The sequence below is a fragment of the Leiobunum rupestre genome, chromosome 4, assembly GCF_980474605.1.
Source record: "Leiobunum rupestre chromosome 4, qqLeiRupe1.1.hap1, whole genome shotgun sequence".
In the NCBI taxonomy this organism is placed as follows: Eukaryota; Metazoa; Arthropoda; class Arachnida; order Opiliones; family Sclerosomatidae; genus Leiobunum; species Leiobunum rupestre.
Window position 1 is genome coordinate 55231599 of NC_143387.1, and position 17897 is coordinate 55249495.

Below are 17897 nucleotides of genomic sequence, written 5' to 3' on the forward strand. Positions count from 1 at the left end.
CGAAATTTAAGCAGACGAACTTTCTATACAAGCAGACTACAAAGCTAGATTACTCCATCTACACCTCCTTTCGAGGAGGAGTAAAAAGTGTAACCTTAGAGCTCTGGAACAAGCGAACAAAATTCGGGATAGAGTAAATCTTACTCCGAGAACAGGCGAATAAAACTTTTTAGGGTAAAAAGTTTACACTTTTTGTCTTCGGACAGGGGAAAAAAACCACCAAATAATGAAAAAGTGTGACATCCTTTTCTCGGAAATGACCAAAGAAATGGCGAAAGGACTGCTCAATGCGAGCGTAGTAATCTTTGTTTAGGGTTTAGCTTTTTTATCCCTTTTCATAATGGACTATTCTACTTAATTTTTTCGTACTTTGCATTGCATGCAGTCCATAGCCGTGGTTCCTTTTAAAGCCATTAAATAGCATTTAACAATTGGATGTTCGTTATTAAAAGTTTGCCACATGTTTTCGTGAAACGAAATTTAAGCAGACGAACTTTCTATACAAGCAGACTACAAAGGTAGATTACTCCCTTTAATTTTTTCAAATTTGTTTAGGGTTTAGCATACGCTATATTAGCCGGATAAGCGAATAAATTCCGCCAGCTACTACTAATATTAGTGAAGATATTACATACACCCTTTTTCGTTGAATTAATTTGTGTTTATTTGGTTTTTTAAATTTTCAAGATTTAGAAGCGATTCATCAAAAAACTTAATATATTACCAATATCAGTGATGGGCAATTTCAGAAACAATTGAACGGGTCATAAAAGTTACTTTTTAACTAGTCATACAATCGCTTTCTGCTGACAATTTCAAGTTTACAACAGAAGTGGACGAAAAAATAACGGATTCTAGGTGAAATATTAAAAAAAAACACATTTTTGAACTAACGTAAGACTCACGATTAACGAAATATAAGTCTACACTTTGTAGACTATACTAAATAATAAAAATAACTGTACATTTTTGTTCAACAAAAGTAGCCCACAGAATTACGACGATGGACCCAATAAATATTTAACTAGACGCGGGTCAAATAAAATGACGGGGTAGGTCACAAAAAGCCCATATTTGCACAAATTGCCCATCACTAAGCAATATAATACACATCTACTCGCAACGTGGCTGCAGTGAAACATTTGAAATTGGTGGGGTTTCCTTTGACGTTAAGTAGATCAGTGCCGAATATAAATCGAAGAAATTTCCAAGCTTTAAAATGTATCTGTCCTCTGCTAGCGTGGAATTTCGTCTTTCAAATTTGTACCTAATGCTTTCCGTATCGCCAAATGCGTTCTCATTTGGCACAACTAACGTTCTAGCCCGAAATATCTATAGCTTGGTCGTATAGTTGGCGGGACGATTTTAGTATATGACTCGTAGTTATCGGTGGATAGAGATTCCGTACTACGTTATCAGAAAGGGGACAACCCCGAAACGATCGATCTGATATATCAGAGAGATTAAGCGCGACAATAAAACGTGTAAGGAAAACGCGTAAACTGAGGCGCAATTTCTCGATCAGGGTTGGACATAAGGCACTAGTCGCGGCATTTGACTACTAAAATAAATGCTCTGACTACTAAAATTTATCGAAAGCTGGGGGCTCACTAGTCAATTTGACTAGTGAAAAATAAACCTAAATATTCATAAATAATGGCGATCGTAAATTCATCATTCCCATTTTATTTAAAAAAAATGTGATCGAAAAAAAAATAAAACTCGAGTGATAATAAATTCCTATTTTAATTCTGAAGCAAAATGTTGGCTGTCCTTCTTGTTTTTATACCCCCATTTTTACCCCCACTAGTCAGTGACTACTAAAAAAAAATTCAGATAGGAGGCTGACTACTAAAAAAATATCCTTATGTTCAACCCTGTACTCGATATTCCGATTTTAACGCGAGATTTCGTGAACACGTATATTAGTAAACTCGTTTCGCTAGCAGACGACAGAAGTAATTTTCTTTAGCAACGGACAAAAATCAAGTCCAACTACTTCGGGGGATTGTATCCTTAACTTGACAGGCGAATGAATAACCCACTTATTTAAGTGTGTTGGCAATGGTCAGTAGCACTCCTGGACATTTTAGCCCCCAAGACTTTTTGCCCCGCCTTGACCACCCTGGCTTCAACGGCCTGGATGAGTTGCAGGTTGAGACTCAAGTCGACGTGACTTTGCAAGCCTTGGTGGTACGCTTCACGACGCATATTGCAAGATAAAATGGTGTGTCCGTTTTGCTCAAATTGGAAACAATCTTGACCTGAGAAGGGGATAAAAAAATTAGGACCCGTCCGACGGATCGCAACTATCATTTAGGAATGAAAAAGTGCTCTCCCGATTGTAGTAGTTACGGCAAACGGTTACATCCAAATCTACTCTAGAAGAACGTGCAAAAAATAAATAAGCTAGCCACTAAGGGTTATACTATAGTTTTCGCCTTGGACAAATAAGCCACTGGACGCGAATCTAGAGCAGAGCCACGGTGTCCGTTATTGGAATTATTTCCACCCAAATATTGAGCGAACGACTATAAGCTTAATATATTTACCTCTTCATCTACCGTTTTTAAGCATGCGCTTTGTACTTGGGTGGAAAAGGTTTCGCGGTTCTCTCGTTAGGAGCGCTCGGTAGCGATGCAATTCGAAGAGTGGGGTTTTTTAGCTTACGATTCGAGTCCAATAATTTAATCGTCCAAGATTTTACACTCTCTTAAGAGAGGAGAAAATAGAGCAAGCTAAAATCCTAAAAATAATTTATCGAATAAAGAGATCATGCTTCGTAATAATTAGACCGTGTTTAAAATCCGTTTGTACACCTTTTACCGTGACGCGGCGGATTGAGAAGATTTTCGTTTAGGAACATAAATTAACATAAGTTAGGCCTAATCGTATTGGTTGGCGCTGCCGGTTTGTCGGGGATACGAAAAAACCAAGTAAAATTAATACAATGCCTCTTGTGAAAAAATGCCAATGTTAAAGTCAAATTGTATAATAACCACGAATAACTCACCGTACAAAAAATGAAAAATTCATACGATCACCATCGATTTAAGGTTACGTTTCTGCAAACATTTCAAATAATGTCTAATTTTGTTAAAAATTAGGATTGTTTCTGCACGGATTTTAATCAACTTAAAAGTTATAGAAACTCGACAGCAATCTTACGATTAATATTAAACGCAAAACGCGGTTTATTTTGATTCAAAAAGTTAGAGAAAACCACTAGGTCTACAATTTTAAGCCTACGTTAACAACCGCAATTGTGCTAGTGGCGCCATCCATTGAAAATTATAAGACTTATTCGGCTAGAGATTTTCTACTGACACTGTTGAAACTCTTGAAGTATGAACTACAGTGGCGTAGCTGAGAACTCAGAGCCCCCCCCCGAAAAATTCCCAATGAGGACCCCCTTTTTAATTTTTTATGGTTAGCGTGGCCCCCCCGAAGCTCGAGGCCTCACCGCACCGCGGGCCCTGCGGACCAGCAGCTACGCCACTGATGAACTACGAAAAACATAATTTTTGTTTCGGACAGTGTTACCAGATAGGCCAAATCTGTACCGAAAGAACTTATAATAATCTTTTGGGTGACGCAAAATGAAATAAGATGTCAAACAAGTGCGGAAATTTAGAGACAAAAAAGACAAAGACAAAATGGGAAGGGTTGTGAAACACAAATTTAATTTCTTTTTCGTCTATTAGCAGAAACCATGGTCTTGTCTTTGCTTCGACATTCTGTGAAGCTGTGTTTTTTAAAGGAGGGTAAAAAATAAAAATGGTGCAAAAAGGTAACAAAAAAACACGGAACATGGAAAGGCAAGCAAATAGAAGCGTAAAAGCGAGATGAATTAAGCCTATTATAATGAATTCTATTCGCCCTTTCGGAGTACGCTCAGAGTGCTCTGAGCTAGCGAATATGCGAGGAGTGGTCACATTTTTGAAATAAGAAGTTTATAATAAACCTCACTTCGAAAAGAAGTATCTAAGTACATCATCATCTTGTGAGCTGTGATTCGCGGAGGTGACAGAAGAGGGGCTAAAAAAAGGTCCCTTTTCTGTTTACTCCGCGCGTGCGCGGTTAACAATAAGCCAATCCTACCCTGATAAAAATATAATAGAGAATCAATCTACTGTCATAGCAGACTGAATTTTGTAATTTCACTAACGCCATCTAGATTCAAACTACTATTTAACAGACGACCGTTTCAAAATCTTGCGATCTTGACTAAATTAATATTTCAGCAATGCATCTAAGCATGACAGGCTGGGATGGGCTTATTCAAGGACAAAGTTACGACAAACTCCCAAATTGCTAGTATCATAAGTAACATAACAATAAGTATGACACTTCCTATTGTTTTAATGATAATTTCCTGACCGAACCTTTTTACGACACTGACATTCACGCCAAGTTCCGACTTGGACTTGCACTCGAATTAATGTAGCGTGTTATCATCCTTGGTTGTAGTATATTTCGTCTTCGGCATATTTAGACACTAGGAGGCTTTGTGCTGATAATTAAACCTAGATTGCGCAGTAGCACTGAAAATCAGTTGGATGATAATTTTTCTTAATTGACATACTTATTATTACTATGTTACTTATGCTAGTATCAAACGTCAAGAGTTAAAATATTTCAAGGTCAAGAAAGACGTATTAACACCTTGATCAGTCCATTATTTATAAAGTTATTGCTATAGTCATTGTTGTAAAAAGGATGATACAAGATTTTAATGTTGGTCGAATAGTGATCATGGATTATATTACTAGCTTCGGTAAAGGATGTACTTCAAGGTCCTTAACCCTAGATTTCTAGTTCGTTATTTAATTTACCAGCAGTTTAAAAAACCCCTTACTAGAGAAGTATCCTTGTAGGTTTTTAAAATGATCATGTACCTTCGCAGGCTCGAGGCACTTTTCGAAGCTAATTTCATAGTTTCCCACCAAATTACGCATGTTTACACAGCATCACGGTTCAAACTTTGCTGTGTGTATCACTTTAGGTTGGTGTAAGTTGCATTATTCCTATCACATTTAATTTTGCATCAATATTTACTTAAAACGTGTTTCAAAATTAAAATAGGAAAAGATTGTGTGTTTTTTTTTTTAAAATAAGATTCTACAAGAATGCCATAACTCTGCTTACAGCACCCATGGAAATAAGTGCTAACCCCAGTCCTAGATGTAATATAATTATTATCCCGCTAAGTGATTTTTTATGATTTCCTTTAAGTTAATGTGTTTAGTACATTTCCCTTAAGCGTTTCAGCAGCTATCTAATGACAATTTATAAAATTATAGGGATTTATAGGAACAATTTGAAAATATAGGAATTATAGGTACTCCGGGAGCCCTGTCAAGATGATCCAGAAAACAACATATTTCAGTTTGTTATTTTTGGAGCGATTGGGTCCACAAAGCTAACCAGTTTCTTCACATTCAGGTACATCCTTCAGTAAAGCTAGTTGATAAATACATGGCCACGTACTTCTGTCAAAGGATTTTCCTAATAAACTTCTGCTCAAATGCTGTAGCGCCTCAAGAGTACCGAAAGGAATTCGCTCTTAGTTTACAATAATTTTAGTGGATGCTCCAGCATTATGTATCAGAGTAGCTTCTTAAAGCATAGTAATTTCTTTAAACAACCCAGGTTTCTAAGATCCTTAAAGGGAATATAACCTCTGGTATTTCTGTCACCCCTCTAAAGGGTTTCAATATTGAAGGCTCATTGCTATTTCTTAGGACATTTTTGGTGCTGCTTCGTGGTTTTCCGTTATATTATTTTTAACTTATAACAGTAACCGTTTAAAAACTACTTGTCTTTTAGTTTGTGGTTTTATAGCACGGGGTTATACCACTATCACCCTTGAAAAGCTACAACCATATTGCTGCACTATGGACCTCTGTGGAAGAGCTAGGTTGGGCTTGTCCCAACCACACAACCCACTAATAATAATAATAATAATACAACCATATTTCTCTAAAGAATTAAGACCAATTTTTAAACGTGCAAAATGTTTCGTATGGTTAATTCCTTTCATTACACTACCTTCGTCCCTGGTTTTTTTGTTGAACCACTTTTTAGCAGATAAGTTAAAATCCAGAGAAATCTTGGAAATAAGCTTAATGCAAGTGTCGACTCGACGATTCATAGCCATCTCTAATAACATGGGCCTTATCATATAATGATAGAGCCGACAGTTGCTTTAATCACGGCCAACTTTGATCACGCGCTGTTCGCGCTACAGCGGCCAACACATTCGTCGAAATTCCGCGAGCAAGGAGTTTCCCCCTATAAACTGTACTATAACGTGTAGGAGTTCAGCGCCACGCTCGGTTTTTATATTGACTTCAATGTAAAAACAATTCTAAAAATAATAATCCGCTAGGTTCGCTGACGTCATACACATCTTTTGCTCATAGGTTAACACAGAAACGCCAACGAATGAGATGGCCGCTGTAGCGCGAGAGATCGAAGTTGGCCGTGCTTTAATCCAAGCTTCAATAAAGAAGAACTTTATTCCGACTATGCTGATGGCGCTTGGCAACACTAGGGAGCTATCGGGTTTCTATTTAATAGTGGCGCGCCACGTATGCTCAGTGGCTCTTTCCAATAGGACTTTCTATAAATTAACGTGGCCTTAGTGTTTACTGTTTTTTTCTCACTTCTACAATGCTTCCCCAGCTCTCCCACTAAAGAGAGCGAATGGATTCGTCCATAGGTTTGACTGCACAATTTCAAGAACAAGTTGGACAGTCGTAGCGAATTTATGGAAAGGCCTATTAACACGTGACACCAAGCATTCATCGAGCGCCATTATTAAATAGAAGTACTGCGCCTATAGAGATATGAATCTCCCAATACCCTCCACAACCCTCTATTTTTGCCGACGGTAGCGCCCCTCGACGTCTGGGAGAAAGCTATGGCGATGCCATAAGCGAAAAATGGGTTTTCTCCCGGCCGAGCTGATGCTTGAATTTTTCTTTACGCATTTTCGTGAGAGTTTCCTGTCTCTATAAGCGCAGCGACTAACAGGATCACTGGACGGTGAGAACGCCCCCTAGTGTTTTGTAGCGCCATCTTCTGCTCCCACAAAGAATACTGGCGATTCCACTCTCATGGCAGCCTTCTAACTCGTACATTTACAATCTAATCGTGCTTCTAGTCTAATTTCTATTTCTATGGTGGGAACGCTTATTCTGCTCAGAAGCAGCCTTGGAAATAACAGTGGTCAGGTGGTCAAAGACCAGTTAATTAATTGTTCAGACCAGTTTATTTATTCAAAATTTGGGGGGTCACTGGTCACCGTTTCCAGTTTATTAATTCGAAATAATATCAAAAAAACAGAAGTTGACCAGTTTAATAATTCCAAATAATATTAGATTAGTTAAAGGTTTATATCAATTTGGATTTCCCTATGTACAGCGACTCCTCTTACTACCGCCGGGGCCGCACGTCGAGGTTTTATGTAGAGTCCCTTGGCTCGCATCCCTTGAACGAGTCAAACTGTCTAACCCCCCTCTGGCCTCAAACCCTCAATCCTCTAGTCTCGTTTTCCCCCGAGTACGGTAGGCTACCTGGCTACGCTGTAACGGACCGGGGACTCTGGAGTTACGGGGCCTAGAGAAAGAGAGGTAATACGGTAAATTAAGAGGGTCTTCTAGGCTCTGGTAGTAGTCTTAAATGAGATAGTACTATATTGCACTATTCTGGTGGTACTCGTAAAATAAAGTTAACTATTTTGAATTCGTGCAAAGTTAATGTTACCAACATAATCTAACTTCTAAACATGTAGTATATGTTTTTTAAGGCATATAAATGACATTGGCACATTTTATATAATACCAGTTTAATAATTCATAAGCTAGGGGGTCACTGGTCATAAGGACCAGTTTAATAATTCATATGCTAGGGGGTCACTGGTCATGAGGACCAGTTTAAAAAAAAACTATTTCCAAGGCTGCTCAGAAGCACCAAAGACTTAAAATTATCAAAGCCCTCGCCATCTTGTGATGAAACCATAAACTAATAGCTACAGTCATAGATTAAATATTTATAATTTATGAGAGAAAATCTATCTACACCATAAAAATGAAACATGTAACTTTGTAGGCTCAATGAAAGCAAATTTAATGTCAAAATGAGGAAGCAAATACACTGAGTTGCAAATGAAAATGTACAGTGTGTATTTCTCCACCTAACAATGTAAAATGTAAAAATTACACTGCGTTGAGATATTTACATTTATAAACATTTTATCAGTAATAGCTTTAGTAAATCACTGTATGTGTATTTCAAACCTAGCTATTTTTTATTCCAAAACGTATTTAAGAAAAATCAGCAAGAGCCGGCAATTGTACATGTTTCAATGAAATGTAGCGAGATGGATCATTCTCTCTTAACAGATGTATTATATTCATTCAGGCCCGACATTAGGGGAAGGCTAGTGAGGCTTGGATCCCATGCAACTAGGCCATAAGTGGTAGCAATTATGTATCGTATAGCCAAAAAAATTAAGATTATTAAAATAAATTTAATTTTTTTAATGGTGGGGCCAATGAGTAAATTTTAAGATAAAAAAATTCAACTTTGCAAAAATACGGTTCAAGATATATTACAAAATTTGTTGAATTTTGAATTTTATCCTTCAACTTAAAATTCTTGTAAAATGCTCTTTTCTTACTTATAGTAGGTGAATTAGGAGCTAAATTAAGAGATGGTTTCATAAACTCCGAGGTTTTCAATATTTTTTTGGGCATTTTACATATTTGTGGGTGGTTCTAGCAATTTCTAACTTTTATGCAGTTTTTAATATGTGAAAAATTCCAATAGAATGCGGTGAAAAGATAAATTTTGATTTAGCATTAATTTAAAAGCTGTGTTATTGCAGAATACTATATTTGTAGCTAATTGCTTTTCCAATCCAATTTGTAGGAACCCCACATTGCTTGCGGTATAATGCCGGGCCTGTAACGTCTGCTACTTTCAAATAATTATAATACGATTGCCAAAAATCATTACACAAAATTAGGGATGCACTGATATGGGTACAGCCGATATTTCGGTTATTCGTGGCTGATATTAACAAATTTATCTATCATAACAGTAGTGTATTTGATAAAATCATCGTAAAAGACAGTTCAATACACTGTCATACCATTTTATTCTAATTTTTCATTAAAAAAAAGTTTGCAAGAGCATATCCGAATATGTTTCTTTTCATTTTACTTGATTCATATTTCCTATCACAAATAGAATATTGTAGTTTTTTATTTGTTAACACTCGTAACTCCTTCTAAAAAAAGGTATAATCTAGCTTCTGAAGAGTGGCATACATGGTGCGGCCAATCAAATAAAATATTATCATTAGTTAATAGAGAATTTTCTTATTTTTAAATGTTTTTTCTGAAAATATCCGCTTTGTTATTAGAAAAACAGGTCAATATCGACTTAAATATTAGAAAAATAGGCCAATATTGGCTTAAACGAAGCTGATATTGGCCGATACTGAAATTAGAAAAATAGGCCAATATATCGGTGCATCCCTACACAAAAAAAATATAGATCACCAATCTAATTAGAGCATAAGTGGCATAATTACCCTAAGTGTGTCAATAAGATAAATTTTTCAATGATACCTTGTTTAACGGAAGTGACGTAAATTACGTAACTTTTTCCAGTGACGCAATTTAGGTAATGTGTTCGCGAAGCGGCGACTGCGGCGGGAGCATTATAAAGACCATATATGGTAGTAGAACGGAATTCACGAGTCCTACGTTTCTTTCGCATGTGTAGAACAAGCTCTCATTGTAGATTTTCTATGGGAAAGGCTCCTATTGGCACACTTAGGGTAATTATGCCACTTATGATTATAGTAATAACCTTGGAATAAGTTTCAATAAAGTAGATTCGAAATATGTGAATTTTAAAAACTTCAAATGAAACTGGGAACCATCCTCAAAAATTATCATACACATTTTGAGCAAGCAGCAAGCAGTAATGAAAAAAGAGCAAAATACACATAGCCAAAACAAACCTTTCCCATCCCAACTTTGACGAATTTTGTAGTTTTCGTAATGCAACTGTTGCTCAAATTTGGTGGCGGCTGAAGCCTGCTCGCTCAGTAATTTCTCTTGCTGTTTTAAACAGTACTCCTGTTGTTGCTGGTATTCGTGAAGTTCCGCTAATGTTCGTTGTAAAGAGCTGTCGAGAATAGAAACATTTATTATATTTTCTGACTATAAGATAAAGTAAAATGTACTTGTGATGAGCTTCCAGCGCTTTTTCAAGTTTGCTCAAACAACGTACGGCTCTCAAACGTTGTTCAGCATTTTTTGAGTTGCTTTGTAACTTCAGCGTGTTTTCAAAACATACCACAGACTTATTGTAGTCAGAGAGAACCTGTAAAATAGAAATAAATCTTACAATTAACTTTAAAAACTTAATTTTTGTATAAATTAAATAAATGATGCTGTAAAAATCTTACCGCATATATGTTTCCCAAAGTGAAGTGACAGATTGCATTGTCTGGAGAAATGTCAATCGCAGCGTGCACTACAACCGCAGCTTCCTCGCAGTAATTGGCTCTATGCAGTATATTTCCAAGACTAATCAAAGAGACATCTTTGTATTCTCTGGGAGAAAAATGAAGAGCCCTTCGAACACATTCAATTGCGTTGTTCGCGTCGCCTTTCATTCGCCAATAATAGGCAGCAAGATTATATAAAACCCACGAAGTTTTATCCTAAATTGAACATATAGTATAAATTATATACAACAGTAAAAAAATTAATTAAAATTTATGCGACGTGTATGTACTTGTTTAAGAGATTCATAAACAAGGTGACCAAACAGATCAACTTTTTCAATGTGAGTAACAGCGTTACTTAGACCTTCTTCCGCAGTAATGTTTAAATTTCTCCGCTCTCTAATACCCTATGAAATAGGAACAAAATTACACGGGTATAAGAGACCAGCAACTTTATCGGAATATTTTATAAAACATACCAGTAAATGTTCAAATGCGTGCATGCTGAATTCTAAATCGTATATTTTAGTGCAGTAGGGTTTTTGATAATCCTTGATATCTTCGACTTTTAAATCAGAGGTAAGAAAAGCATTGGCACTGCATTTGATTTTAAATTATGATTAAATGTAAAATTCATAAGTTTTTAACTTGACATAGAATTTTGTTACTCACTTCAAGCCTTTAACATCGAGAGGAACAACTGTGCTTAAGTAGAGATCAAATTCAGTTAAAGGCTTTCCAGCAGCCATGCAATCTGCATCTGTAACATAAAGTTTTTCTTCTAAATTGGTTTCCTTGTCTTCATTACGATCTATTTCTTCTTTGCGAGCAATCAACTGTTCCTTTAATTCATCTACGAGCAAAGCTCGCTGCTCTTGTTGAATTAGAGCAACCAAATCGTACGGATGACGCAGAGAAAATGCAGAATCCATCTTGAAATTTTAAAATAATTTTATAAGTTAAGATTAATTTTGATAGTGCAAGGTTTACATTTGACATTATACGATTAATCTAAAAGTACATAGTATTTGATCGATTCTTTGCCTCCATTAAGAAGGAAAAGATTGATTTATAACCACTGCCCACTGGTGACTGCCTATTGTAAGCCTTGGCGTAAAACATTCCCGTTCTATTAAATAAAATATTTTAAAGTACTCTAATAATTTAAAAACTAACCTGCGCTTGCACTTTTCCATCTTCAGTCACAATCCAATGGGTTGAACATTGAGATATTTCAACCCAAACCAAAAGAAATGAAACAATCCATGGAATACGAAACGTAAACCAACCCACATCCGCCATTTTCATTCAAGCAACGCATCTCAAGGACATGAAGAATACCATAAATAGGTTATCATACGTGTGACGCTATGGTAAAATTTTACTAGTAGCCTTCACTGTCTGTGACCATATTAGTGAAAATCTCCAGTAACTTTGTCTGTGACGCCAAAAAAAGTAGTAATAATCCAACCTGATAGCGATTTCGGGAACTATACTACTGATAATGTCATATCCTCTGTTCCCTGGTTTACAATTTTAGGACAAGGATTTAAATGCTTTCAAAATGAAAAGAAAACCTTCGCTTACTTTGGTAAATTAATGATCACTAGGAATGGTAAAATGGTTTTCTCACCATTTGTCCTTTCTCCCCCATTAGGATTTTTTTAGCCAATGAAAGGTTTCTATACGTTTTATCAAAAATAAATAGACATATCTATTTATTTTTGGTATACATATATACGTTCTTGTTTTTTTGAATTATTATCAGACTAAAAAACGGAACCCCAAATCCAGACGGAAATCGACCTGATACTATTTCTATTTCCTAGGTTCCATGTACCATGGGCCCATGCATGTACAAGGCAACAAGTGTCTCACTGAGAAAATCAGTTCGGTGATATTTTTCGCTAATCGTCATACTAATTTTTATTATGTTACTTATGGAACTATGGATAACCAAAAGTATCAGTCGGCTGACATATTTTAGTTCCCAAATTGACCGACAGGTGGCGCTGGTCCGACAACCGAACTTTCGATCAATTTCAATGTGGCCTATGATTGGATAAATTCAATTGACTCGGTTTTTTCAAGGATCCAATATCTTGGAGGAGGGAAGTATTCTGGAGTGGAAAATCCCATAGCGGTAATAAGAACGTCCTTTCCCGCCTATTGCTGTTAGAATTACCCAGACTACCCCGGTTAAACCGGTTTTTGGTCGGACGTCAGTTTTATCTGACATCATTCTGGCTTGATGACGTCCGACCAAAAAGAGCATGATGGGAATTTTACAAAGCCGCAGGTGGCGCCCGACTTTTCCACTCCAGAATATTTAGCTCTTCCAAGCCAATATGATCCTTGGTTTTTTCCCACCCACCTGTGGTAATCGGATTCGGATCACGTCCCGACGTGCACTAGCCTTTTCTACGAACCTTGGCACTAGCCAACAGTACAAATGTACACTCCCCAGATATCATCAACACAATTTGATCACAATACCTTAAGCACACAGCACTTGAACAACACCAGTAATTGACAATATGTTATATCCAATAATTAACACACTAATTCCTTGCCCTAAAAAAAATGTCAGTAATTATTTGATCAAAGAACATTATTGAATAGTAACATTTATATTTATCGATCGCTTTTCGAATATAACCATAGATGTCACTATTTTCCTAAATCATGTTGCGAAATGTTCACTACAGATGGCACTATGGAGCAGACTGGGCGATATTGATCAGACCAACATTTAATACGAGAGTACTAAACTAATTTCACATAACTAGCTGATAATACGACTTATTGCGATCTTTTCAATTGGATCAAGAGCTAGTTTTTAAATACATAATTATACACATGAATAATAACCCCTATTTAAAGTGGTTCTTGGTAATTAGCAGCTTATAAAATTATTTCATAATTTATGGCACTATCTACGTCGAAATGATGGGAGAAAAAAACTAAAATATTTTTATGAGCAAAACTTCTTTAATTTCCGAGAATAGTTTCGTGGAAGGCACCCTTTAATCGTCGTCTCAAGAAATTCTTACACCCCCCCCTTATTAAATTCTTTGGGAAAACGCCTAGAGAAAGAAGCGCTAGGGAAGGGGGGGGGGGGGAGAGAGAGAGAGAGAAAAATTCCTCAGGACTAATTACCGCTGCTCGCCGCACCCTGAAAATAAATTGATTTTGGCCCGTTTCGAATTTTGCGGCCCATGAATTTTAAATCAGGATTCACTATACGTTTTTTGATAAAATTCTCATTAGCGTTCAAAGCGGCGAAGAGATGGTTATCTCCCCTTTTTTAATTTTTAATAAGTGATGAATAATGTTCTTAATGCGTCTTGTACAAAAATTATCAAGCATTTTATTTGTTTTTGGTTTTAAAAGTGACATTTCTACTTTGGACATTGCGTCTAACAGGCTTATTTACCTTCATTAAGACCCTAACATGTAATGTAATTTTTTACGTGTAAAATTAATGCGTCTTGTACAAAAATTATCAAGCATTTTATTTGTTTTTGGTTTTAAAAGTGACATTTCAACTTTGGACATTGCGTCTAACAGGCTTATTTACCTTCATTAAGACCCTAACATGTAATGTAATTTTTTACGTGTAAAATTAATTTCAAATTATATTTACAATCAGGATGGGTTAAAGTTGCAAAAAGAAATACAATCCTTAATATAATATTACTGTCGAAAACGTTGGCATTCAACATTTATTTTTAGAGACACTTACAAAGTTACAATTTCCCTTCGTCGTTAGTCCAGCCTCACCTCTATTTCATGCGATTTTAGTCTTTGACTTAGATAAGTTTTAACGGGACTTCAAAATACTTTGACAGTACTTTCAAATTGGTTTAATTTGTGGTGGATCAATTAATTTTACGTTTCTGCCACCTTAATAGGTGTAACAGGCGCTAGTTACATTAAAAACAAAATCCGTGGAACCCTATACAATATCATACGCGATGTTCGACTGTGAATCGGCATTATGTTCTATGCTAAGGCCCGAACACTAACTAAATAATAATAAGCGTCCACGCTTGTATCTATTCCAGTTCAATAAATTCTATTCTATTCTAAATAATAATCACAAAATACATACAATAAATATCGTCCTCAGGGGAAGTTTAAAATAAAAATAATTAGAAATTAGCCCTGCGCCAGTCGGCTATATTACATTCATTACGCGATTACTTATGGCAAGCCAGCCCCCATCGAAAACTAAAGACTGGCGATAATCACCGGCATCTTGAAGGCATTTAGCGACATCTTTTAAAAAAATCATCAACAAATTAACTATCAATGGCGTCGCACCAGCTTTCAGACGAGCTATCGAGTTATTTTGTCGTTAATGCGCCTTCCTCCTCTACGCTTCTTACCGTGATTTATTAGGCTAACAATAGGGGGGGGGGCGAGAAAGTAAAAGCCTTTTTTACACTCAATTTAGCTAGTCCTACGTAGGGTTGGCTGTTTCGCAGGGACGGAAGGCGGAATAGAGAGCACCGATAAAAGCTTCCATTTTTCTTCCATAGATGGCTCTAGGGGACCAGGGGCGAGAGATTTTTACTCGGTAATTAATCTTGGGCGTGGATAAGAACGTCGGTTCACGATGTTCGCGTCCTACGTCTAACCCCCTTACGCGCTCTTTTATAGCGATTTACGGCTCACGATCATCAGAAAGGAATGAACGTATAAACTCTTGTTACGGTCTGTGAATAGTGTTGGATGTATCGCTGTTGAGGGTAAATACACAATTTTCACGACATCATTCAACATCAAACACTGAAAACGTAGGGCCATAGAGCTTCCTATAGAAATCTTTCGGAACGATATCACTCCACGATGAAGTGAAGTTTTTTATTAAAAATTTTGATAACTTCGATTTTGCATCTGTTGCAAAACATTTTAAGCCGTTAAAAGTGTATTTGCTAGTGAAACGAATCTAGATGTCACTGTGGCGCCATGTTCTTATAAAGTAGCGCTTGTTAATTTAAAGCCAGTGGTGGCTTTATCAAAAAAGTAAAAAAAAAAGGGTTTCCAAAAATACTTTTAAAAGCGCTTCTAGGTGGCAGCACCTTCCGGGACTTAAAACGAAAGACGAGTTGTCTGTCATCTATTGGCTTCCCGAAACCACATGTTTAATAAGTTAATATTCACGTGATTCCGAAAAACCAATCAACACCTTTTTGGTTAGATTTTGATGCTTACTCAACTTGTTTTGATTATTACGCTAACGAGGTCTAGTGCGAGCGGATGCAACTAGACAGGAGCCGCCACTTGCTTTAAATAAAAATGCCAAAACCTGGGCGTCGAAATTGCTGTGTTACCATGGATGAACACAAAACAGTGTGAAATCGATGTTTCCATGAGTTTACGACAGTGTGAGAAATAAGGCACTATCACAGGCCAATCGCCAGTTTAAAAATTAGCTAGGCCAGATTAAAAATTAAATGCTTGGGGTGTTATTGGCCCTGGTGACCACTTAATTAATTCAAAGTTTTTTCCCTTAAAGAATGAAGTTCATTAAAAAAATTATATATTAATCCCTAAAATTGTTTGGTCTTTGCTTCTATGCTGTGTGCTTGGAATTGTGACAATTGGGTGTATGGGTGGGTGATTTGGTGTCGTGGGTCTGTCTACTCTGCACCAGTGGCGTAGCGAGGGGGGGGGGCGGAGGGGTGGACCGCCCCGGGCGCCACCATTAGGAGGGCGGCAAAATTGCCCCTTTTTACAAGGAGGATTTTGGCGCGTTCATCCCTTCTACTTCACCTCTCTTCCTATCCTCCTTGGAATTATTATTCCGCCCCGGGCGAAAATGGCCCACGCTACGCCACTGCTCTGCACTCTGCACACAGTATAGAAGAAGCGAATTTAGCAGTTAGCAAAATGAAATATAAACAATATCTCTCTCAGTAGGCTTGTTCGGGTCGGGTCTATAGCACATATTGTCAAGAATAGATAATTTGACCATGAATTATGAAAGCCCTATTTTGAAGGTTAAAAATGGTAAGTGGCCAGTGGCCAGTTTTTTAATTAAACTACGTAGGCTCTACTGGCCACGGGTCCATTTTAAAAAAATTCCTTATTTCTCACCCTGGTTTACGAACACGTTTTTCTGGTAACATCCTTTTTATGAGATGTGACTCGCGGACGTGCACATTTGAAAAGACTGAAAAACAGCCAAAAAACTAGATGTCACTGACATTCAAGTACACACAATACCCCCGATGAATTAAATTTATTTTAAATATTAAATTTAAATTTGAACAAGGTAGCGAAACGCGAACATGAACTAATTGAAATTAATTTTTAGACCATCTGAATTTTTTGAGTTACCTGGTTTTGGAAATAAGGTAACGAAACACGAACACGTTAATTTAAATCTATTTTTAGACAAAGCAATTTTTTTGAATTACCTCCTTAATTAACTTGATAAGTACACTATAACCACCTAAAAGGAATTATTAGTAGAATATCAACAATAAATTAATCAGCCTGTTCTTTAATATAGTACGGGACTTTCTCAACAACCTAGTGCATTAACAACGACCCTAATCACTTTGTCATTCAACCAGTGAAAAATCAGTTTTATCAATGAACATCATACAAACGCGCGGTGCCCTAAATAGATGGCCGAAAGTATCCAAAGTCCTGTAGAAGACAATGGACACAGTTCGTAGAGGTTTCAATGGTCGAAGGCCAAATATTTGTAGACCGCTTTTATTCTGAATCTTGAATTGGTACGAAATTAAAATAATTATATGACAATAATGCGTACGCGAGTTGTGGGGTCCCGCAAATAGACGCTTCAAGAAATCATCCTCCCAAGAAATCGCCAAGAAATAATATTTCCGAGAGCGAGGACCTGCAAGTCACTGTTTATATAGTGCTTGTTAAAATTATGGAAATTTTTCACCTTTACAGCAGCAACAAGCGTTCCCCATGGCGTTTAACCAGGTAGTGTTTTGACATATTAAGGCTTGGCAAAAACATGACGTTCTGTTTACAGATGATAAGTGTCTATTATTTCCACAAGCACTATATAAATGATCAGTACTATATAAAAATAAAATATTCAATTAGGTTTGTCTTAATTTAAAAACAGTGTGTAGACTTTAAGGTGAAACTCGCGAAAAACCAATAAAATTGGCAAATGACTAACGTCTTGGGCTCCAATTTCAAAAATGTAAAACGGGCTACCGAGGGCATGATATTTCCTTTCGATTGACACATCACTGCCCCTTCTAGACCCAATTGTTAAAGAGTTACGTGGAATACGGCGGCGGGGGCATCGGCTACACTGTACGTGAGCAAAGTACACACAAATCCTTTAGGGATTGTGTGTAAAAACGAG

General features: G+C 36.8%; 1 protein-coding gene across 4 annotated transcripts; it reads right to left on the reverse strand.

The window, feature by feature from the left end:
• Window positions 1-1717: 1717 nt before the first annotated feature.
• LOC149948341 (tetratricopeptide repeat protein 17-like) lies at window positions 1718-12045 on the reverse strand. Of its 4 annotated transcripts, XM_090173330.1 has the most exons (9): window positions 11708-12041; window positions 11204-11463; window positions 11011-11128; window positions 10822-10938; window positions 10490-10747; window positions 10265-10404; window positions 10040-10206; window positions 3014-3065; window positions 2194-2264 (listed from the first exon to the last, which is right to left on the reverse strand). In XM_090173330.1, the coding sequence occupies exons 1-8, from the start codon at window positions 11837-11839 to the stop codon at window positions 3058-3060; spliced, it is 1200 nt and encodes a 399-aa protein (XP_090029456.1). In that variant the 5' UTR covers window positions 11840-12041; the 3' UTR covers window positions 2194-2264; window positions 3014-3057. The 4 variants fall into 4 exon arrangements, with proteins under 4 accessions (XP_090029453.1, XP_090029456.1, XP_090029454.1 ...); XM_090173327.1 differs by lacking the exon at window positions 3014-3065 and having other exon boundaries at window positions 1718-2264; window positions 11708-12043; XM_090173328.1 differs by lacking the exons at window positions 2194-2264; window positions 3014-3065 and adding an exon at window positions 3171-3745 and having other exon boundaries at window positions 11708-12045.
• Between the last annotated feature and the right edge of the window lie 5852 nt (window positions 12046-17897).

Bases quoted from the DNA above. Each gene is read 5' to 3' on its own strand.
- LOC149948341 (XM_090173327.1), bottom strand. From the start codon at position 11,839: ATGAAAATGGCGGATGTGGGTTGGTTTACGTTTCGTATTCCATGGATT. The intron at 11,464-11,707 runs GTTAGTTTTTAA...TAAAATTTCAAG, and splicing joins ATGGAAAAGTGCAAGCGCAG to ATGGATTCTGCATTTTCTCT. The intron at 10,748-10,821 runs GTACATACACGT...TGTTCAATTTAG, and splicing joins TTTATGAATCTCTTAAACAA to GATAAAACTTCGTGGGTTTT.